The sequence below is a fragment of the Oreochromis aureus genome, linkage group 20, assembly GCF_013358895.1.
Source record: "Oreochromis aureus strain Israel breed Guangdong linkage group 20, ZZ_aureus, whole genome shotgun sequence".
Lineage (NCBI taxonomy): Eukaryota > Metazoa > Chordata > Actinopteri > Cichliformes > Cichlidae > Oreochromis > Oreochromis aureus.
Window position 1 is genome coordinate 11,880,659 of NC_052961.1, and position 22,794 is coordinate 11,903,452.

Sequence of the window (22,794 nt, forward strand, 5' to 3'; positions counted from 1 at the left end):
TTTATCTTTATAAAATAAAAAATAGCAAAAAAAAAAAAATGCTCATTGCAAATTCCCGTAGCTTTGCTTGTTCTGTTTGACAAGCTTTTGATGCTGGCTGATCATCAAAGGTTAAAATGACAGGTTATCAACATAGATCAACCAGTCATTTAATAGAGTAATTATTGCAGAACAAAAGTTAATAGTTCCCCTTTGACCTCTTCCCCTGAAGTCATCCTCTCTGCCAGTTTTCTTCATCCTAACATTGGCTTTTTATTACATCCATCGTCCCTCAATTTTCTTCTGCCTTTTCTGGTTTTCTTGACCTCTCCATCCACATTTGACCCCTTTCTACCCTTTCTAGCACTAATCAACCCTCTGCCTTCTCTCTTATCTTCTCCAATCATCCCTTTCTCCCCTCTGCAGCAGTCCATCAGACCAACACAGTTCATCCAAGCCCCCGCTGAGCTCCTCGGCCATGACATCGCGCATCCTGCTGCGGCAACAGCTGATGCGGGAACAGCTTCAGGAGCAGGAACGGCGGGAGCAGCAGCGACAACAGGCCTCCCAGTACACACAAACTACACAGGCCCAAACGCCTGCCATCAATGTCAGTGTCCCGGTCAGTTTACCACCTGCTGCACAGGTCCCAATGGAGGTGCTAAAGGTAAGAAAGCATGGTTCAAGTTTCTGATGGTAGGGAGCAACAAAGAGTAGGTTGGTGTGTATTATTAGAAGGCTGTTACAGTATCTGTATAAAGTTTCCACTTGTGGAATTAAACTTTGTATGTGTCATTGGTGCAGCCTGAATGGTCCAGATGTATTTATAGATTTTAGTGACTCGTGCATGAATAGTCGGGCAATCATGGTTTACTATGACTGTGTGTAAAAAAAAAAAAAAAACGGGAGTGAGTGAAGTGTGTTAAAATGCGTATATGGGGATTATCTTTCCTGAGAGAATTCCTCTTTAATGCATGCTGTGCTTCCAGCCATTTGGATTTAGCCATCTTTAATCCTATTTGCTCAGCTACATTCACATCTTTTCATAGCTTTGATTCCTTGGCAGTCTGAGGGACAGGAGACTGTTAAGATTTTCTGTACGAGTAGAGACCGTAGTGTTCGAGAGCGCATTTTAACAACGCATTTCGGTAAGTCTTTCTGTTTGTCCACAGCATGTGCTTTCAGAGGTTGCAATCTTGATGAAACATCTTTAGAAATTCATTCGACTTGTCATATTCTGAGGATTTTGGTATAATTGCTGTTTTGTAGTGTTTTTGTTCTGGCATTTTACCTTGAATTCAGTGGCTTTCCATATAAAAAACACTGTGTGGTAGTGATTTGGAAAGTGTTTTTGTGCAAATTATGAGAATTTTGTCTTCCTTACATATCAACTTAGTGCGTTTTTTTCAACTTTTGTGTTTGTGATTTCTTGAAAAAAATATCATTATGGAGGTGTTAAGATATTGTGTAGTTAGTGTAATTACTCACGAGGACACTTGCCTTTTTGTACATTTTTAGATTTTGCATTTCTTTAACATGGATTGCCAATAAGCAGCTGGTTTTGTCTCTGACTTCCTCTTTTAGAAAATTGTGCAATAACAGGAACAAGACTTCCACGTGAAAAATATGTGTGATACATAAGAGAATCTTTACAATCGTACAAATACTTATGTTTAATAATGCTTGTAGTTAAAGGTCTAAAAATCCGTCTATGTCAGACATTTGTGCTTGTTAGGTAAAAGTTTAATCAGTTAATCGGTACTATGTCAACAGTTTAGTCGTGGTTTTATCTTACGATTTCAACTGTTAACCCATACTGTTAGCTGACAGTTTATGAAGCTATTCACGCTGTGTATCCATTATGTTTGGCTAGTAATGTCAGCTGCGTGTATGCAAACAGCTTTTAGTCATAATTTTACCTACACATTTACTACATTTTAATTGCACTGTTTAATCTCAGAGTAGTACCGATGCTGATAAACTGTGATTTACCGAATAATCTTTGTTGAGTTAAATCCACCCACAACACTCTCTACGATTTCATGGTTGCTTGCCCAGCCACACTTTCATCACCCTTGGATGTGTGTGGCATGGGCCAACAGTAAAGGACAAAAACAGTATAGCCATTGAAAACATTACCCTTCTCACACTGTATAAACATTACTTACTCTCTATAATCTGCAGCTCTTTGAAAGACTTAGGACGCCCCCTCCCCGAACCCTAACCTTGTGTACAATACATCAAGTTAGAGTCATTTTTCTGCTTTGGCGAGAGCTTACAGAAATTCTTCATTGACTGAAGTCCTCAAATGAAAAGGCCATTCCAGCTTGGTGCTGTTGAGCTGGGTTAACCTGCTCTCCTGTCTGTTGGTAGATTAGCAGAGTCCACACAAAGCTCAGGGGTACCAGGCAGAGCTGCTGGACCTCAAAAAGTGCAAACATTAAGCTCAGATGAGTTTATCTAAAGACTGATTGGACCCTTAATTAACCAAGTGACCTCTGACCTTTTTAGGAATAAGAAGGGGATCAGTTTGGGGATCAAGACAAAGGCGAGCACAGCCTTACCACACACCGAACGCTAATTCAGTGAAGAATGCTTGTAATTAGCCCCCAGCCCTTTCATTCCATGGAATATTTTAGAGAAAAAAAAACACTGCTTTGAAATTTACGTAGGATGGTTTTCTTAAAGGGTTAAAAAAAATGATTTCTGATTTTTTTTTTTTTTTTTCCTTTTTCAAAGGATTTATGGCTCCACAAAAAGAACAAAGTACCCTGTACGATTTTTGTGGATTATATGACAGCTCGTGACTGATATACAAAAGAAAATACACAGAAGTACCACACAGATTTTCAGTTTGGTTTGGATTTCAGAACTGATTCAGCACACAATGACATGTAAAAAAATACCTTCAGTGTTCATTTCATGAAATTACAAGATAGCTTTAATAACATTTCCGTCCGCAGTAACCAACACTGATTAATCACTTTAATCATGTTAGTTATTAGTATCTTTTTGCTCAATATGATTGTAGATGATGAGCAAATTAACGTGATCATAATGTCTGTTTTTGTTTGGTTGGAGTGTTTTTTTTGTTTTTAGCAGTTCCTGCTAATTTTAACCCAAGTTTTATACAAAAGACACAAGATTTTTATTTGGTGGTAATTTGGGCTTTTGCATGACAGCATTACAAAAGTACAGAGGAAAACCCATAAATTGCTGCTCACATTAGCATCACAGTTGCTGTCTGCAAATTCTGCAGAGCACATTAGCAGCTTAACTGTGAGACAAAGTGGCCTATTCTTCTAGTCTGCATAGCAAATGGGGGCAGTCTTGTTAATATATCCTGGTTGGACCATCATGGAATGCCTGTAGCATGCAAGTCAAAAAATACAAATCACTGTTTGTCATTCTGCACTAACCCTACGTCCTCTCTTAGTACAGCTGGATGCTTTGTGCTTGTTTCTGCAGTGTTTCTGACTCTTTGGGGGTTATGTTGCTTATGCCCTTGGGCCTGTTGGTGACTAAAAACGAGATGATAAACAACAAGCTTTCTTGTTTTCCATGGATACAGATGCCAAGAGTTAGAAGTTGATGCCACATTTCTAAATTGTATTTTGAAAAGACTGTTAAGTGAAGTTTGAATGCTGGCTGCTGGCACTAAGATCTCTCTATAATTCATTATTCTGCGTGCTGGGCCTTTACAGAAACTGAAAACCTAATGATTAATTGTAGATGTGTGCAATAGTACGTGATGAATCTGTTCTAAATCAATCATGAACATCACCACAATAAACTTCTTGCACGTAGTTTATATGCAGCAGCAGTCCTGTAGACGTTTGTCACTTTATGTATGTTCTGCGTTTCCACAAAGTGTGCCAGCTTTGTAAGCACAACATTAAAGGATCCTTTTTCCACCTTATAAACAAGTGATTTGTCACACCTAAAATTATTTCCATGTAACAACAGGAGCAGTATGTCTTGACAAGGTCGAGATGTTCCAGGCTGGGATCTGTGAGCCTTCAGGGGCTCCATTGAATTCACCCAAAGCAGTGAGATCATCTAATTATGTGTGATAATTTAGGAAATCCCTGAGGACAAAACAAGCTAGAAGAAGCCCCTGTGCTCATTTCAATGTAAAGACAGAACAAACAGATTTCAGCCTGCTAAACATGGCTTTGTTACAGATTGCCTAAATCTACTAGTTACATGTACTAGAATGAGATTCATTCTAAATTATCTCATTTTTATGTTTGCATTGTTGTTTGCATCATTCATTCATTCATTGGATACATTTTAGTGAAAAACGAAAGTCACCATTTCTTAAATTCCAGGTTTATATCTTAAAAAAGGCTCGTTCTTACGAGCAGTAGTCCGAATACACAAAATCTTCGGTTTACTTTCACATGGACAAAGAAAAGCAGCAAGTCCTTACATTCTTAGCTCCACTGCACTTGAATCTAGAAACGACTGTCACCTCAAAATTCACTCAAATGACAAATAAAGTTATAAGAATAGATTCGTTTATTAGTTTATTTGTTTGTTTATTTTGTTTTTTATTTAAGATTAGCGTTTTCATTGATCGGCCAATCATTTTAGTTAACCCTAACCCTGCAGTGTGTAAATTTAGCACAAATGAATCAAGACTTTTACTCACACAAAGCCAAGTGTTACATGTGCTGTATTAATGGGTGTATGCAGTTGTGCTTGTAGTTTTAATTGGGGCACCTTTATACTTTGTCTTGTGCACATAATGCCCTGAATGCCCTCTTTGTTTCTATATTAGAATTGTGTGTGTGTGTGTGTGTGTGTGTGTGTGTGTGAGAGAGAGAGAGAGGGTGGCATAGGCTTCCTACAGTAATCCCTTATACACTTTTTTTTTGTTTCTATCTTTAGACAGTGCGAGCTATCAGCTGTGGATGTGTTAAAATGCATGAGACAAGGACAGAGGATTAGTTAACACGTACATGGGTGTTTTTTTTAATAGTGTTAGGAAAAATCACAATCACACAATCACTGTTTTTTATAAAACAAATCTCTGTCTGCATGAAAATACAAAAACACTCTACTGCCAAGAGCTTGCCAAACTAACAGACGGTGATATAACCCTAACCCCAAAGCCTTGTTGGTGAATAAGAAGCACTGACACTGTGAGCTTTCTGTCTAAACATCAACACTGACAAACAGTGTTCATAAAAAGTTTCCCATGCAAGTTTTCTAAAGGATTAGTTTTTCAACTTAAACTTAAAAGCTGTGTCTGCACGTGGACACGAGGCCGAGAAGCCTAGAAAGGCCAAAAATACCCATGTACGTGTGGTTTGTTATACACACACACAAGACATGTGTCTTTGTGTGTATAACAAACAGTCTTTCTGTACGTTTATGCTTACAGCAGTGGCTTACAAGCTGAAGGTCTGGACCTCCCCAGAGGGCCAAAAGATAAATGTGAGAGGCTAAACGCTACAGGCTGGGAAAGAAAAGCTGTGGAGGAGAAAACATGTCTCATAATTGTATCTATGCTAAAAGGACTGGGCAAGTCATCTCAAACTGTAACAGAAATATTACAAAAATGAAAAACAGGGAGTTTCAAGTATTAGAAATTTTACTGTATATTAGCATATTTCTGTCCAATACGGCATCATCTGACTGAAGACACAAAGGCAGCATGTTATAGCATGTTTTTAAGAGTGGGATTTAATACCAAATACCTTTACAAATTATCAAAAGGCATGATTTTAACCTTAAACTAGTCACATGTATCAGAAAGCAACCAAAACGGTTGCCATGATTTTAAAAAGTAGCGCTTTATTTTTTAAGCTGTAAATTTTGCATTCAGTGACTCTGACCAGCATTTCTGATTTCTCCTTTACTCAAAACATACGACTTTGAAAAAGAAGCAAAGACATCTCACTTTGTTCTCAGCACTTCCAAGTGTTGCAAAAAAAAACAACTGATAAGACTAAATAGAACATAAAAGAACCTGCCTGGTTAACAAAAACGAGAAAAAAAATGTGTTCAGAAGGTTTTATTTAATTGTTTTGGGAAATCTGACAAACATTAAAATAATTGTGCCACTATAAGTGTTTAAATACCGTTAAATTCATACAGGAAGCAGTATACAGTGTGGAGTTTCAGATCCATTCTTGATGTTTGGGGTTGATCAGATCTGAACTCAATTCTGGGATTAAAAAATAACTAAGATGTGGGACTTTTCAGAAAAATCACACACTGTGTATGTAATTACTACTTGAAAGATTTCTTCATTGTGCTTAGATAAGTATTAATAGGGTCTCCATAATGTAGGGGTTAAAACATTTGCCTAAGAAGCAGAAGATCACACGTTTAGGACCAGGAGAAGAAAGACATAAATCCCTGGGAGGAAGGGCACCTGGAAGGACATCAAAATCTGTGCCAAATCAAGTATGTGGATCCATCCACTGTGGCAACCCCCTGCAAATAAGTGAGCAGCTGAAAGAAGCTGAGATAAGAGTTAATATGAATAAATAAGACACTAATTAACAAAACTTTGCAATGCCATTGTGCTATGGGGTATGTTGTAGATTATACTGTTTTTCCTGTATACTGATTTTTTGTTTAAATTGAGATTGTTAACAGTAGTTTTAAAGCAAAATTATAAAAAAAAAACCCCAAATACATCAAGTTGACACGTATTCAGAACATGTTTCTCTTTTTCAAAACTTTATGGGGCCTTTTTAAAATGTAGTAACAAAGGTTGTTGTTTCAGCATCAAAATGAAAAATTAAGAGCCTGTTCTAAAAAATGTGACTGACTTAGATCAGCCTGTGTCTTTGATAAACCCCATAGATAACAAGAATTCACTGTTTGCTTACACATTATGTATGCATGCATTGCAAATACTTGTGTTGCTCATTAATGCCACTTGATTAAGTTCAGTCCTTTATCAGGATCGGTGCCTCTGCAGTTTTAAAATTTCATAATTTCTTCATACAGATAAGTGAGTGGCTTAAAAACCAATTATGGATCCAATTTTATACATTTTCAGGTGACGTCATTTGCATAACAATACACCAATGGTGAAGGCAGTGTAAAGAATAAAGAATGTTGTGAGTGACCATCACTAATGAGTGTGATGTCGTTCTTGTTAATGAGTCATTGACTGACTGTAAATGTGCCCCCCTCTGTGGTGTCAGCTTTACAACCTTATGGGGACAATTTACAGCCCGAGGTGATCTGAGTCTTAGCTGCAGGATATACAAAGTGTGACTAGATAATGTGACTCAGCTCTTGTAAGTAAAACGAGCTATCGTGTCAATTTTTAATAGTCAGTTGTAGAGGATGTTAATGTGGCTCACATGAGTATCCCCTGAAGAACAATGGTACATGAACATGGAAAAGGATCTGAAAGAGCTTCTGTTGTGGAAAGAAGAATTTGACAGTCACAGAGAGACAATAAGATTGATAACCTCACCTGACCTAATGGTTATACTCAGCTTTATTTACATACACCTGTAAAAGTGATTTAAGTCACTTTTACAGGTGTATGTTAATCAAACCAACTAGTCTGCTTTATTTTACATTTCAGAGTTTATTGAATTAAAATGTGTAAATCTGTAAATACTGAGAGGCATTTCTATTTATTTTCAGAACATACACACAAAATATATACATCATATATGATCTCTATGACAGTGCTAGGTAAAAACTGAGAACATTTATATTAGATTACAATAATCTGCATTCAGTGAGTGCATAGTTAATAAGAATACTGGTTATGCATTATAAGGCTGATCACGGGAATGCCCATAGTGTACAGAAAATACCAATGATTTTAAATAATAAAATATACATCTGGAACATTGCACACATGAATGACTATCACGCTTTTATTTGGAATCAGTTTCAACAGATGGGACTAAGTAATATCTACACTCTATAAGGCAGTCTCGACAACTAATTTTTATAACCTTTTGCTGTAATTGAAACTCTTGGGTGCAGTGTGCAAACTGAGGACGTTTTCACATAGGCAGAGGAAAATGCCAGGGGTAGCTTAGAGTTCATCTACAGCCCGTGGCCTCCTCAGGTCTGTTAATAAGCATAGACTTTTAAAGTTTATGCACAACAAATACTTTTTTTTTTTTGGCTTATGATTCGCCTGTTCTTGTCAGTTAAAAACATCATTTAGAGAAATGAGGAGACGCAAGCTGAAGACAGCTAAGGATGAAATAGATTTTATTCTTTGTGCTGTGTTAAACAGGGAGCACACGCCAAGCATCCACATGGGTTAACAAAGTGGATAGGGCAGAGTAAGCACCCCGGGCAAGATTCAGTAAAAGAGGTGCCCTTCCAAAACAAAGGCTCTAACTGTTTGCACCACATCCTGACATCAAGTGATACACCATAAAGTAATAAATACAGATTTTACATAAAACAACACACATTTAAAAAGGCTCATTGTATTTGACAGAGATTTCCTGACATGCATAACTAATGAAGTTTCTTGCCTTTTAAAAGATGAGCTGGTGTGTCTGTCCTCCTATTAGCAGCCTTAGTCGTCTGGTGCAACCAAGAAGGAAGCAGCTAGAGCACTCCTCAGTTTAGAGTTGTTGTTTTTTCTTTTTAAATCGGACATCTAAAACAGGAAATGATGCTTGAGATGCTTGGATATCAACCTTGTGAGGTATGTTTAATAATGAATATAGATTCAAAGATAATGTGAGAGGTTAAATTGAAATTTCTCGTCTTAAACTGACACAAATGTGTCTTTGCCATTTATGATACTGCATTATGTATCTAAATTTAATCATAAACTATAGCGTCTACATTTTGCAGTCCTGAAACTGATTCGTAATTGCATCAAACGTAAGCAAGCATAAGACGGGAAGGTTTAAATATAAACTTGGAAAGGCAAGGGGGATTGGAGCAGCTCTGCTCAATTTAAAATGTTACAGCCAGACAGACACTGCCTCTGAAGTTTGTTTATTTGCCTGCAGAAGCTTTTCTGGATCATTAATGCTGTGTGGGGATTAATGATCTACAGAAATCAAATTTATCCTTAAGCGGGGAGTGCAGAGATAGGAGCGTGTGCAATATTCGTTACTTAAAATATGTGGACTGTTACTGTGGAGCAGCAGAAAGTAGTCCAGTTGAAGAAAAATATGTGGAAAATGTTTACTCCCGAGACTTTGAGATAACAACTCTTGACAGCGTCTCAAAAGAAAAATGCATAATGCATCGTAGGATTTGAAGTCTCTATCAAGTTGATTTTAATTTTATATTCTGTACTATAAAATACAAAGAACAGACAACGCTTTGAGCTATATTTAGAGTTGTTTTTAATAAAAGACAACTTTGAAACAGCACTTATAAAAAGCAGCGCTCATTTTGAAATGAGCTTCCTTCTCTTGGTGCTATTTCATTGCTACTGTGACCAAGCTGCATATTTGCATAACTTCTCTTTCAGTAGTTGGAGCAGTTCGGTGGAGTCTCCTGCAACCATTAACACACCCATTAATCTTTACATCAGATATCCTACCTCTCAAATATATATTCATTTTTCTTGGCATTTTCCTCACTCCTTTATCCACTCATAGGTTCAGACTCACCTGGAGAACCCAACCAAGTACCACATCCAGCGGTCTCAGCAGCAGCAGGTGAAGAGGTACCTGGGAAAGCTTGGTTCTCAGGCGTTGAGCTTGCCCTGCCCCAACCAGTCCTCTGACCACGGGGGCATGCCGCCAGGGCCGGGCAACAGTGCCCCTAACAGCCCTATGGCCTTATTGACCCTCAACTCTAACTGCGAGAAAGAGGTGAGGTCTCCATATAGTTTAGACCGTTTTCCTAATTAATGATGCTTGGATATTAATTGATCAGTAATGCTGGACTTATTTGTACTTTGTCTGGTTTTAGATGGACGATGTAATTGATGACATTATTAGTCTGGAGTCCAGTTACAGCGATGATATCCTCGGCCTAATGGATCCAGGACTTCAGATGGCAAACACGGTATGTATGCTCATGATTTATCCACTTGTCAGTATATCCATACCAGCCAGTTTACAACATGACTGCATTTCATTTGATGTGTCTTGGGGTAAAACAGAAGCAAATTCCATGATGTCAGATTTCAACCTTGGTGCAATACTTTGGCCTTGTAATTTATCTCTGCGGTGCTGCGCTTCATATGTAACTGCCGTTTGTTACACAAAATAATATGCATATATTACTTTTTCTCACAGTTTTAACTCTCAATTCTTTTAATTCTCGATTCCCCAGATCCCTGTGCCTGCTAACCTCATGGACATGTATGGCAATCAGGGTATGCCCCAGCAAGGTCTGCCCATCAGCAACTCCTGCCCTGCCAACCTGCCAAACATCAAAAGGGAATACTCTGGTAAGCATGAAAATTACTCAGAGCTATAGAAATAAAAATAAATAAAGTTCTTACAGATGTTTAACTTGTGTCATTTAACAATATCTGTTCAGCTTCTGTATCACACGGGCGACAATAATTCTGTAACAACATATGATAATGTAACGTTCTACTCTCCAGGCCTTTGCGCAGCTCATTATATAGCATTTTGTATCTAGTCCAGCTTTTCTAATCCTCCTCTGTGTGGGGATGTTGACTTTACATGATTATGTCTTCTATTGTCTTGTATTGCATTTCAATTCTGTACATTGTGATCATGAAAACAACATTATTACTCATGTAGTTTCACAATCCCCGGCCATCATGCATATGCTGGATAAGTCAGGATCCTGTGGCAAATATGACACCTATCAAAGGCCTGAAGGGTTCCCTGTGGGTACGTCTGATTATTTAGCTTTAAAATGTGGATGCTGCACATTTTGTATACGTGCTTTGTTTGGTTAGTCGATCAACCAAAATGGGTTTTTTTCAGAAGCAGAGGTAAGAGCCCTGGCAAAGGAGAGGCAGAAGAAGGACAACCACAATTTGAGTAAGTGAGAATACTTAAATGTGGTTTTGGTTGTCACTGGGTTAATTATCAAACTACATTTTTAAGTTCATTAGCAAATTCTTGTTAATATTTATATATTTATACTTATATTTCTATTTATACTTTCCCCTTTCTGTTTTTGTTCTGCAGTCGAGAGGAGGCGGCGGTTTAACATCAATGATCGAATTAAGGAGTTGGGAACTTTAATTCCAAAATCAAATGACCCGTAAGTTACTTACTATATTCTTACATTAACTCTTCTAAAAATACATGTAATGGCAACCACAAACATCCAGCCAGTCTAATGCAAGATTAATAACCCAGTGTTCAAGATTAGTGGAGAGATTTGCTGCTTATGAAACAGCAAATGGAAATGATTTGTGTTTTAATTGCATTTTTCGAGCTGGTCATTCAGTTATATGCAGTTTTTAGTTATACAGATCTTTTGATTTAGGCAAATGTTACACTGTCAAATTCAGCTTTTAACCATATTCTTCTCTCATCGCTGTGCCCTTTGACCTCGCCTGTGGGTCTAAAAAGATCCCAGTTGCTTTTGTTATGTCTGTTCGGCCCTGGTTGTTTTGATTAAGTCCAGCTGGTTCCTCCACCCACACGCACAAATTCAAGATTCTCACCAGCAGACCTGGTTTAAATGAGTACACATTTATGAAAAAGTATGAAAAAGCAGGCACACATTTTCTTTCTAGCATTGCCAATTTTTATTAGTTGCCTGTAAGGTGTCAGTACCACTTCCAACTTGACCTAACTTAACCTTAACTGTACAAATGAAATCCTCAGGAGGGATGTTTTCCCATAAAGTTGACTAAAGATCAGTTTTTATTCCTGCAAAACATCTGCTGCAACATTCATGTTTTTTTCAGGGAGCTCAGGGTCATCCTTATGACTGCTTGTGACTCAGGCTACCTCTTGTGCATAAACATCTTGTGTAGTAACAATTTCTGCAAAGAACTCTATGACTTCTGCAAAAGTTCTGCTCCTTTTTCCTCAATCTTATTCTCTCCTGTTTCTTAATTGTTAACTGAACAGGCGTAAATTAGACTGTCTGCTGACATTTAAACGTTTGGATGTAAAAATAATGGTTCCTTTTTAAATATCAGAGACATGCGCTGGAACAAAGGCACTATCCTGAAGGCATCAGTGGACTACATCAGGAAGCTGCAGCGGGAACAGCAGAGGGCCAAGGAGCTGGAGAATCGTCAGAAGAAGCTTGAGCATGCCAACCGGCATCTGATGTTGAGAATACAGGTAAAAGCTTTGATGAAGACGAGAAAATTCAAAAAACTATATTATGTGTCATGTGTAGGGATTTCAGAGGAGAAGGAGAAAAACATCTATACTAATGTTGGAAGAAATGAATACACTTTTATGAGATATGCAAAGCTTAAGGGAAAGCGAGGAAAGGCACAGATTCACACTGCGAAGTTGTTAAGATCGTCATCTTGTAACAAATTGATCATAAGATGAGAGGAGTCTGAATCTGTGTGATTCCACTCAGCAGACATTGAGCTCTTTGTAGTTAATTAGAGTTGCACATCGGTGTATTAGAGGAGGAAAAAGAAAACCTTCTGCACGTTTTAAAGGGTAAATGACTCAGTCACAGATGGATATTTAAAAACCTTCACTTGGCAGTTTTGCTAACTATCTCCCACTCTGCTTTTTAGCAAAGAAAAGGCAATACTTTAACATTCATCCTCAAACCTCAAACTAGAAGATTAGGAGTCCGATCAAAAAAAAAGCTCACTAACCTAATGCCTAACCTGCGCGTTTGTGTCGCTCTCTGGCTTACAGGAATTAGAGATGCAGGCGCGGGCTCACGGTCTGGCCATTGCATCTTCAGCGCTCTGCTCTGCTGAAATTGGGGTACGGACCATCAAGCAAGAGCCTGCTCTGGAGGACTGTCACCAGGACCTGTACACACTCCATCCCCATCACCAACACCACCCCGCCTGCACTCCGGAAACACCCAGCAACCTCGAGCTAAACGAAGGCCACTCTAACTTCTCCGAGGGCCACTACGGCGTTCACAGTAAGTCGGGCTCCAAACTCAACGACATCCTCATGGAAGACACCTTATCACCGGTGAGGGGGGGCGACCCTTTGCTCTCATCCGTCTCCCCAGACACCTCAAAGGACAGCAGTCGCAAGAGCAGTGTAAGCATGGATGAGAATGAGCAGGGTTGTTAGCACCCCCTACTGGAACACTCCTCCCCTGCATTTTCAGCCCCTCCACCTACTGCTACAAGTCAGTGGCTAACACACTTTGAGCTGCTGGAAAGGCTTTCTTCTGTTTAGTCTCCTTTCTCTGTTTGTTTTATTCCCCCTCTCCCCCACCTGTGTTTACATGTATTGAATCTTTTTCCAAATTGTTTGTTTGTTTTCTTGTGTTATGTCTTTTCAAGCCCTTGACCCTGATTTCAAGGACTGATTTTTTTAAGTGTTTGCTTTAATCAATACTTTGATGACAATGAGTTACAAAAATAGAAGTTTTTATATTTAAAAAAAATATGCATTTATCTTTGGATAGAGGCTAGATTATCCTTTTTTTCTATTGATTCCAAAGAATCTAGGGAAATTATAAATCATGGTCAGAAATGTAGATATTTTGTGGTGAGATAAGCACTGCTTTTTAAATCAATAGCAATAATAGAAGGAAAAAGATCTATTTATTACTATAGTGCTTTACACTCTGTGTGTCTTAGATTGAACTTGAATGTGCCAATGCCTTATTAAGATGTGTATACATCGTTGTCGTATTGCTATGCACGTGTTGGCTGTTAGAGTCTTTGTCAGTCTTCCAGTTGAAATTTCTTGCTTGACAAATATTAAATCATCTGTAGATTATATAAATACACACACGTGTGTAAACAAGATGTTATGAATACATTCCCCTTAAAGCTAATTTATTACATGGATTTTGAAAGAGCCAATATTAATAAATTAAAGCACATTTAAGAAATTAATAAATGAAAGCTAGAATCTCTCTTTTAAGATAATTACAATGAACTCATTACTTGAGAATAATTTTAGTCTTTTATTCAGTGTTATACATTCACCACACACTCTTTAACTACCCAGTGCCAATAACAGACACAGTGTGTTACCAGTACATTCCTCATTGCCAAAACTGCCAAAATACCCCCAAATTTGTCTGAAAACTAGTAGAATAAAAATAGGCTACAAATGGTCTGACAAGAAGCTGATGTCACTTGATAGCTCTAAATACTATTAATTATAGAAATCTTTATTTATTTATTTTTTTGATCTAATAGACATTAATCAATTATTGTAATGTGTATTTTTATCGTTAGTGATCAGACAGACATAACTGGTTGAACTTAGAGTATTCCAGCACAGACTCCATACTGTAGTACTACAGGCCTGTTAATCTCAGATTTTACAAATGTCCATTGATTTCCTAAATTATTCTTGTTGTTTTTTGGGTTTTTTTGATATACCACGTCAGTGATATTTCACATTCAGGACATTTTTTTTCATGATGTGAACATTTATGTTGCCAAGGAGTATAAGGAGACTGCTTTGGGATTTTGTATGAAACGCGTGACCTTGTCAAAACACTGGAATGACTTCTGATAATTGAAACCTGGTTTGTTTGCCTGTCTCTCTTTTAAATCCGAGCATAAACTAACTATTTCAAATGCATACAGAATCTTGTGAAAAGCTGTGGATTCTTGGATGGTTGTTGTATATTTCCACAGTTTGTTTTGAACAGTTCTAGCATGTTCCATAGGTATGCCTTTTTAATAACCACCTGCCATATACTACGAGCCCTGTTACAGCACAGCCTCCATTTTGTCAAACTATGCAATGGTTAAAGTTGTGCCTGTAAAGCAGCATCATGTCTTCAAAGGGTTTTCTCTTTATGAATGAGTCTGAAATGGTGTCGAGGCAATTATCTTTTCATTTAAGTGCCTTAAACTTGTTTTGTTTTTTTTACCCTGAAGATGAAAGAGAAGGAAAAAAAATGTTTTCTTGATGTTTATATTGGTGTGTTGAGCTTCATAGAGCGCTACGGTCTGTTAAAGAGCTACACTACAAGTCCCTCAAACAAAAGAACCACGAGTATTGTTATTATGGAACGCCAAAGTGTTCAACATTAATTAAGGAAGTAAATTAGGAAATAAGTAATTATAAATGCCGAGTAAAATGTATAAGTAATTAATAATTATATCCTGTCATAGTATTTGAATTAGTGTTCTGTATTATTATCATTAATTACTTAGTATGTTGACTGACTTAGAAATCTATTGACTTCTTCAACCATTGAGTCCACTGAAGTCATGGTAGCAGCAGGCTGAGCAGGGGATACCTGATGTCCTTTCCCCAGCAGAGCTTACCATTTTCCGCTTGGTAACACCAAGGTGTTTCCAGGCTTAATAAGATAAATAATCCCTGGTCTGCCCAAAGGTCTTCTTTCAAATGGGTGTACCCAGAAAACCTCCAAAGTGAAGCCCCCAGGAGGTATCGTAAGTAGATGTCCGAACCAACCCAACTGCGTCATTTCAACATCTCTGAGTTCCTTCCAGATATCCATGCTCCTCATCCTGTCTCTAAGGCTGAGCTCAGCCAACCATACTATACTTGCAAATACAGATCTACAGGTCTAATAAAGATCTGGTTGTTAACTACCAAAGTAACCTCTGTAAGTGCAATTGGCGAGCCTTCCTTCACGAGTGCCACCAGGTCCTTAGGTTGCCGCCGCAACAGGCACCAATGACCTTTTGAGCAGAGCTAATGCCAGTCACCTTTGCAATAGAGGCTTTGAATATGAACAAAAATGAGCTGCTGAGCCACTGATTCTTAAAGTGGGGAACCTGGATAATCAGGGTAATATATACAGTGAATATATTCACACGATTTCTGTAAGGAAAATAATCAAAGATGGCTGTCATGCTAACCTTCTAGAGTGTTTTTTTTTTCACTACCAAAAAAACATTGCCCATCCCAGTCCTGCATTTACCTGAAAGTGTCGTTGTGCAGTGCTACAGCTTCACAAAACCAGTAATGATGCTGTAGACTAATAGTGTTATTATAATTGACTTATTTATATACCCATGATTAATATTCAAATACCATATATATATTTATGTAGTACCGAACACTTTGGAACTCCATATTTTGTAGCTCTTCATTTTATTTTTTTTAAATGAAATTTTACACTGAAGGCAGTGTTTCTTAGGTTTCTAGGTGACAACTTTGAATGTAGGTCTCAGTAATAACTGCCAAATTGTGTGCCAACATGAAGGCAATACATTTCTACAAAGACACAACCTGCAAAGCAAAGCCACCTTTCTTAGTGGTGTTTAACCTCTTTTGTTATAAGCAATATATGGATCATGACCCAAAGGTTATATGTAAAATGCAAATAAGTACACGGTTAGAGTTCACTCTTGTATGTGGAAAGAACATTGTAGAGAATATAACTCAAGAGCTCAGCTATCTTACAGTGTTGCTATCCAATGAGGACGCTAACTATGAAATCCAGGTTCTTCAACAAGCTGAGAAGTGAACCTTGAGTTAATATGTTGGTTTGTTTGGGTTTTTTGTCATTGATGAAGCTTCGGTGGACTGTAGATTGTTTCTTATGGTGACACAGGTCCAGGGACTGATTCGAAACAGTACAACACCCGCATACCTGTAACATGGATCTGTGGCTAAACGTAGAACAGATAAATCAAACAACCCTAAAATGTGACTGTAAGGAAGGATATAAACATTACACTATGTGGTGGCAGTTACTTAAAGCTGTCACTTAACTCGTTTCTCATAATGACTCTCTGAGCTGTAAATTGTTATGGCATGTTATGGATAAACCACTAATGAAAAACTATGGTATGTTAGCTCAATTTAGGCCTTGTCTTCTAATTGTCATTCCTGTGGTTCATACAAACAAAGTTCTCTGCTGATGTTGCTACCGTTCTTATTGTTACAGTTTATAAGAGATGAATGTAGCAGTAGTTACTGTACCCACTGGTTTCAGATTAGTGAGCTCAAACTCGATGGTACTCAATGTGGAAACTATCTTGTGAGAAATATTAAAAGTTTTATTTGAATGTTGTTGGAGTTTGCCTTTATTTCCCTCTCAATTTTAATTAGAATGATTTTAGAGGCAATTTGAAACTCACATAAACAAAGATCTTTGGTTTGTGTTCAGTTTTACTCATTTACTTAATTTACAAAGATTCAGTCATTTAGAATGCTACACTTTAAATTAAAAGGGATAATGCAACACAGTAAGTTTAGTTAAACATGTATGTTTTTTATAAGATAAAGTCCTCTTCTATATATACAAAAATTATTGCATTGCTTTTGATATTTTCTTTTTTTTTTATTATTCTGCCAACTGCTTTTTGTAGCTATTGCATTATATTATGGTGTGTTGTAAACCATTAACTAAAGAGTTGAATGACCAGACGGCCTGCTGAGTTCAAAATGAGCATCAGAATGGGGAACAGAGGCAATTTAAGTGATTTTGAACATGGCATGGTTGTTGGTGCTGGAAGACCTGGTCTGAGTATTTTAGAAATGACTAATCTGCTGGAATTTTCCCACACACCTATGTCTAGGGTTTACAGAGAATGGTCTGAAAAAGAGAAAATGACCAGTGAAAAGCAGTGAAATTGCCTTTTTGACGCCAGAGGTCAGAGGAGAATAGCCAGACTGCTCTGAGCTGATAGGAAGGCAAAAGTAACCCAAATATAACTTGTTACACCAGGTGCCACTGTTGTCAGCTAAAAGCGGGAAACTGAGGCTACAATACAGACAGACTTACCAAAGTTACATAATAGAAAAATAGAAAAACATTCCCTGATCTAATCTTGTGTTTAGCCGTGACACTCGGGTGGTAGGGTCACAATTTGGTGTACAAAACATAAAAGCATGGATCCACCCTTCCTTGTATCAACAGTTCAGGCTGGTGTAATGATGTGGGGGATATTTTCTTGGCACACGTTGGGTCTCTTAGTACCAGCTGAGCACTGTTTAAATACTACAGTCTATTGTTGCTGGCCATGTCCATCTCTTTAGGATCTTTTGATGTCTGCCTCCAGTAAGATAACACACCATGTGACCAAGCTTAAATCAGCTCAAACTGGTTTCTTGAACATGGCAATGAGTTCACTGTACTCTATGGCCTCCACAATCACAAGATCTCAGTCCTGTAACCCTCCTTTGGGGATGTGGTGGACATGCAATTGAGGAATCAGCAGCAATTGTGTATCTATATCATGTCTGTATTGTCCATATTGTCATGTAAAATTCATTTGTCTCCTGATGAAGAAAGCTCATCAGTCCATTTCTTGTGGGCTTGGCAAAGAATTCCATCACCAATCATACCATGAAAGATTTCTGCAAAATAAGAAGAAAAAACAAACATGCTAATGAGCATGCTTTATGTAACAGAGAGAGTGTAACTTGTAATGTCAATTGATTGTTGAAAGACAAGTTTTACTGTATATTATTTTACCTGCAGTTCCCAGTCCTGTGGGAAGAGGCATCCTCAGAGAGCCAGCAGAGTGCTTCAGACGCTCCTTAAGGGATTTCTGCACCAGCTCCAGAGTGCAGTCCTGGTGCCACACAGGAAGCTCCAGACTCAGCATGCATTGGATAATACGATTCTTCTCATCTACTGTGAGAAGTCCCTTTTGGACGGCCACATATACCATGAAGGACATATCGATGTTGACTGCCTCTCCGTGAAGCAGTGCTGGCAATATTCTCTGTGCAAAACATGGAGGTTACACTTAATTGTGTGCAGATAATCTCCAAAAAGTAACTGCTAATAAAATAACATCTAAATGAGGTTACTCTGTAATAATAAATCACATTTAAAGTGAACCTATTGTGCTTTTCTTTTTCGTCTCTTGGGCTGCTATATGCAAACCCTTAAATAAGGATTATTTTGAGCTGTGAGTTTTGCAAAGCTACTATAAAAGAGTCCAAGAGTAGAAGATATTGAGCTGGAAATTAACATAGTAGGTCCCCTTTAATGAGTAAATTCATACTCTTAAATATTGCTACAATATTGTTATAGAATATTGTTACAATAGAAAATACTTCTTGACCATTTCTAACTCTGGGCTGATGAGGTGACCAAAATCCACCAGCCTGTCCAGATCATCCTCCCACAAGTTAGGAGCCAGTTCCTCAAGCATGGTTTCTATAGCGATGCGGATGGTGGCTGTGGCGCTGTCTTCCTGTTCAGGACTGGTCTCGCAAACCTGCAGTTTGGTATGCAGCAGTTTCCTGCCCTCAGTCTCCATCAACTCAAACAGGCCCCGGTGCTTCATCAGAGCCATCTAAAGTGTATCAGTAAAATAACACTTAATAGCTGGCAATAAGTGAAAGAGAAGACATACACTCTATTCTAAACTGGAATATCTAATAATAAACAATCACATGCATTGCATTGTTGTACTGTGGGAAAATGAATTTCAAAGATTCCCTCCAGACAGGTCTAATAGATCTAAAAGTATGCAATATACATACCAGATAAGTATCAGAATGTGTGAACCTGTGCACTCCTTTAACTCAGTTTTGAAATAAGCATGAAGAAATCTTACCCCTGCAGTGAGCTGCACATACCATATCTGTCTGCACAGCATTGTGTGAGCTCCTTTGAGTGAAGGAACAACAAACAAAGCACATTTTTTGGGTGGAGGGTGTCTTTAGTTTTTTCTTTTGCAAGCTTCACAGCACACGGTGATAGACAGACTCTAGAAACTATGAGAAGTTTCAAGTTTAAAAGGAGCTGGCTTTCAGCAGCATGGACACTTAAAGTTGTCTTATTAGGGATATTTTAACATGTAGCAGCTTAAATCTAGGTTTTTGTGAGTAAGTAAATGCAGTAAACACTTCTGTGGTTAAAACGTGGTTAAAACGTGGTTAGTTGCGATTACCCAAATGTCAAAACATGCAACTATGACGCTTGAATCAGCTTTGTGTATTCTGTGTCCAGATGAGAAAACAGTAGTATGCATTTTTGATGAGCAAAAAAAATTCAAAATAATATCAAAACACAAAATCAGTGGGAAAAAAATGAATTTAGCATTGTCTCTTAAGAACAAGCACCATTTTCATTTCCAATATTGACAACAAACTTGCAGGAAGGGAAGTATCAGCTGTCTTATTGATACATTTCAGTGCTTTTTGGAATACTGTATAAGTTGTACACAACTATTATCTTGTTTGCAAATAGTATGGATCTTGTTCTCGCCAGTTATTACTTCCTGCCCACAAAATATTAAAAGTCTTACACCAAAGAAGATCAACAACAATGGCTTGAACAATAAGATCATTCTACTGTGAGCTGCAAGCAAATTACACACATTTAGGAGTTAATGGGCTGATACATGCAAGACCATCAGGAAACTCATTCTCTCGATCAGTCATCATGCAGCGACCAGCACCTTTAACATCTCTGCCATCCCATTAGAGATCTGACGTGGTGGGAGAGTTTGGAAGAATGAGCAGTCTAAGAATGCTGCCACTGGTGGGACATAACTTCCCAGCTTGTTTTTCCCGCCGGCAAAGTTGACTCCTGTTTTTGCCCCTACACTGGCATCAATATAGGAAAGTAAAGTGGTCGGCACTCGAATATACGGGGTCCTTCGGCGATAGAGAGATGCCGCCAAGCCCACCACATCCAGACAAACTCCTCCGCCGATGGCTACGATTGGCTCGGAGCGTCTGTCGATACCAAACTCATGAACTTCCTCCAGGATCTTGGTCACTAACTCCATACACTTGTTTTCTTCAGTGGTGGGCAGAGGGAGAATCTTGCAAACGACTCCTCTGGCTTTGAAGTACTGAGAAACCTGGGAGCCATACAGCTTGTTGACATTTTCATCAAGGACAACAAATCGCTTCAGTGGTTTGCAGTTACTTAAGGTGTGTTTAAGTTCCTCTTCTCCTAAGTGACCCCAGAGCAGTGTGTCATTCGTGGGATCCAGTATGTTTTTGCACTGAATAACTCTGTAGGTGAACACAACAGGGCTGACCACTGTCCAGGAAACCCCATGTTCTGACTTGTTCTCATAGCTAGAGATAATTTCACAATAAAGTAGAAAAAAGAAGGGAAAAACATTTAATTGTCTCCATTCAAAACACCTGCTAGAATACTACCCTATAACTTCCATTCAATACAAATTTAGGCTTCTACCTCACTTTATGTGGGTAAATACTGTTATTTTCTTGACTTATTTTGTTTGAAACCTAAAGTTAAATTTTGTATAAAAGCTTCCCATTGACCATGTGTAACACTGCATATTAACACAATAATAATCACCATTCTGCAAATGAATGCTTTTATTATTAAATCATTTAAAAGTCAGAAGTTTTGACTTCTAGTTGCCCTACGAAGCACTATATTACTTGAAGTACTATCCCAGTGAAAGGTGGGAATAATGCACAAAGAAATATCTCAACGTGCAACTATAACTGCCCCAACTCCTTTAGAATTGAGATTGTGCCACAAAAAGCAAAGGATTTAAATAATGCAGGACTAAAAAGACTTTGGAAAATAGCTTTGTAAATGTTTTATGATGAAGGAAATGCATACAAGACCCAAATAGATTAGACCTCAAACATACACCCACTGATGAGTAAGACCGAATGTAAATGTGGCTTTATTTATGAAAAAAACTCCAAGCACTTTTTGTTTTGCAAATGTTTTCGTCTGTGTTAACAAGAACCTTTAATGCAGCACTTTGACAAGTCGGTATTGCTACATTTACTCTTAAAAACTAACTCAATAAACAACTATCAAAGCTGCTTTTTCTAGAGCTGCTTTTGTTATTGCCTATAATAATTACTCTCTAACCTACTTCATTAGCGCTAAAATCTGGTTTGACCAGCTTTAATTGTAAGTGATAACACAATCCAGCTACTCTTTGATTCTGACTAATAAGGTGCTGCATTCTGGTTGGTGTAATGATGTGTTATAACATTATTATAAATGAGACTCATCTACTTCAATGTGGTCTGAACAGCAACAGAAAAACGAAGAACTATTGCATGTGAAAACAGAAAAACCTCTTTAAAATTTTGAGCTTGTAGTGTTGAGAAAATATCATTTCAGGGCCTTAAAAGGTCTTCTTCCACCACCGCTGTACATATTTTACATGGGTGAGCTTAAAATAGAAAGGCATTTCACTGCTCCATGGAGAATGCTAATCAGCATATAGTCAAAGAGTATAAATAGTGAGCATACAGCATGACCGATGAGCACGAATATCTTTGAAATTATTTTTTTTAAAAAGATCTGAGCAAAGCAACGTTTTTTGGTTTGTAAAACAACCTGATTAAATTTATTTGCCAATTACGGTTGGCAAGTGCCCTTAACTTGCCTGCTTCTATTGCACGTCACTGAGATATCAATAACTTTCCATTCTATACTTACATTTTAGCATCTGATAACTTTCCCTCTGCCAGCTGGAACTGGTCACTTTGTCGAATCCATGTTCCCTTCACTTGAACAAGATTAAACTTAGTTTTTTGTGAACAACTGGAGTTGTTATTTGAAATCATGTTCCCAGAGTCCCAGGCTGCCAAGTGTCTTCAGCCTACTGTCTTTATTCATGCTAATGGCATACAGGGTGTCAGTGTAGAGGACATTACTCAACATAGCGTAAACCCCCACCCTACACTCCTGCATGCTGGACTGAGTCTCATGTTGGTATTTGGTTACTCGACTGCGGGTGGGCATGGGATCAACTGAGAGCTATTTTATTATTTTATTATTCTAACCAACTCTATTTTGGGGGGAGAAAGCAGTTAAGAACTTGATAAATGTGATGACTCTAAAGAATGTTTGTGTCCACAAGTCTGCAAGTCAGAAATT

At 38.0% G+C, this 22,794-nt stretch overlaps 2 protein-coding genes across 5 annotated transcripts in view; one reads left to right on the forward strand and one right to left on the reverse strand.

Moving 5' to 3' along the window:
- The window catches only part of mitfb (melanocyte inducing transcription factor b), a 28,110-nt gene extending 11,102 nt beyond the window's left edge, over positions 1–17,008 (forward strand). For 2 of the 4 annotated variants that reach the window (XM_031727897.2, XM_039604598.1), the window contains exons 2-10: positions 406–646; positions 9,549–9,764; positions 9,865–9,960; positions 10,231–10,348; positions 10,671–10,763; positions 10,860–10,916; positions 11,067–11,142; positions 12,035–12,182; positions 12,726–17,008. In XM_031727897.2, the coding sequence (XP_031583757.1) occupies positions 406–646; positions 9,549–9,764; positions 9,865–9,960; positions 10,231–10,348; positions 10,671–10,763; positions 10,860–10,916; positions 11,067–11,142; positions 12,035–12,182; positions 12,726–13,121 (1,441 nt within the window). In that variant the 3' untranslated portion in view covers positions 13,122–17,008. Of the gene's footprint in view, positions 1–405; positions 647–6,829; positions 8,636–9,548; positions 9,765–9,864; positions 9,961–10,230; positions 10,349–10,670; positions 10,764–10,859; positions 10,917–11,066; positions 11,143–12,034; positions 12,183–12,725 lie in introns of those variants that run through there. The other 2 variants (XM_031727898.2, XM_039604599.1) reach the window with 2 other exon arrangements.
- A 105-nt stretch (positions 17,009–17,113) lies between these two features.
- LOC116310956 (2-epi-5-epi-valiolone synthase-like) lies at positions 17,114–22,506 on the reverse strand. Its single transcript, XM_031727917.2, has 5 exons — positions 22,354–22,506; positions 20,363–20,993; positions 19,019–19,252; positions 18,421–18,673; positions 17,114–18,302 (listed from the first exon to the last, which is right to left on the reverse strand). Exons 1-5 carry the CDS (start codon positions 22,479–22,481, stop codon positions 18,214–18,216), a joined length of 1,335 nt encoding a protein of 444 aa, XP_031583777.1. The 5' UTR covers positions 22,482–22,506; the 3' UTR covers positions 17,114–18,213.
- Between the last annotated feature and the right edge of the window lie 288 nt (positions 22,507–22,794).

Excerpts from the sequence above, each read along its gene's own strand:
- LOC116310956 (XM_031727917.2), bottom strand. The coding sequence starts at position 22,481 with ATGATTTCAAATAACAACTCCAGTTGTTCACAAAAAACTAAGTTTAAT. Across the intron at positions 19,253-20,362 it reads GGATGGCAGAGATGTTAAAG|ATGGCTCTGATGAAGCACCG; the intron begins GTGCTGGTCGCT and ends GATACACTTTAG. Across the intron at positions 18,674-19,018 it reads TCAGCCCAGAGTTAGAAATG|AGAATATTGCCAGCACTGCT; the intron begins GTCAAGAAGTAT and ends TGTTTTGCACAG.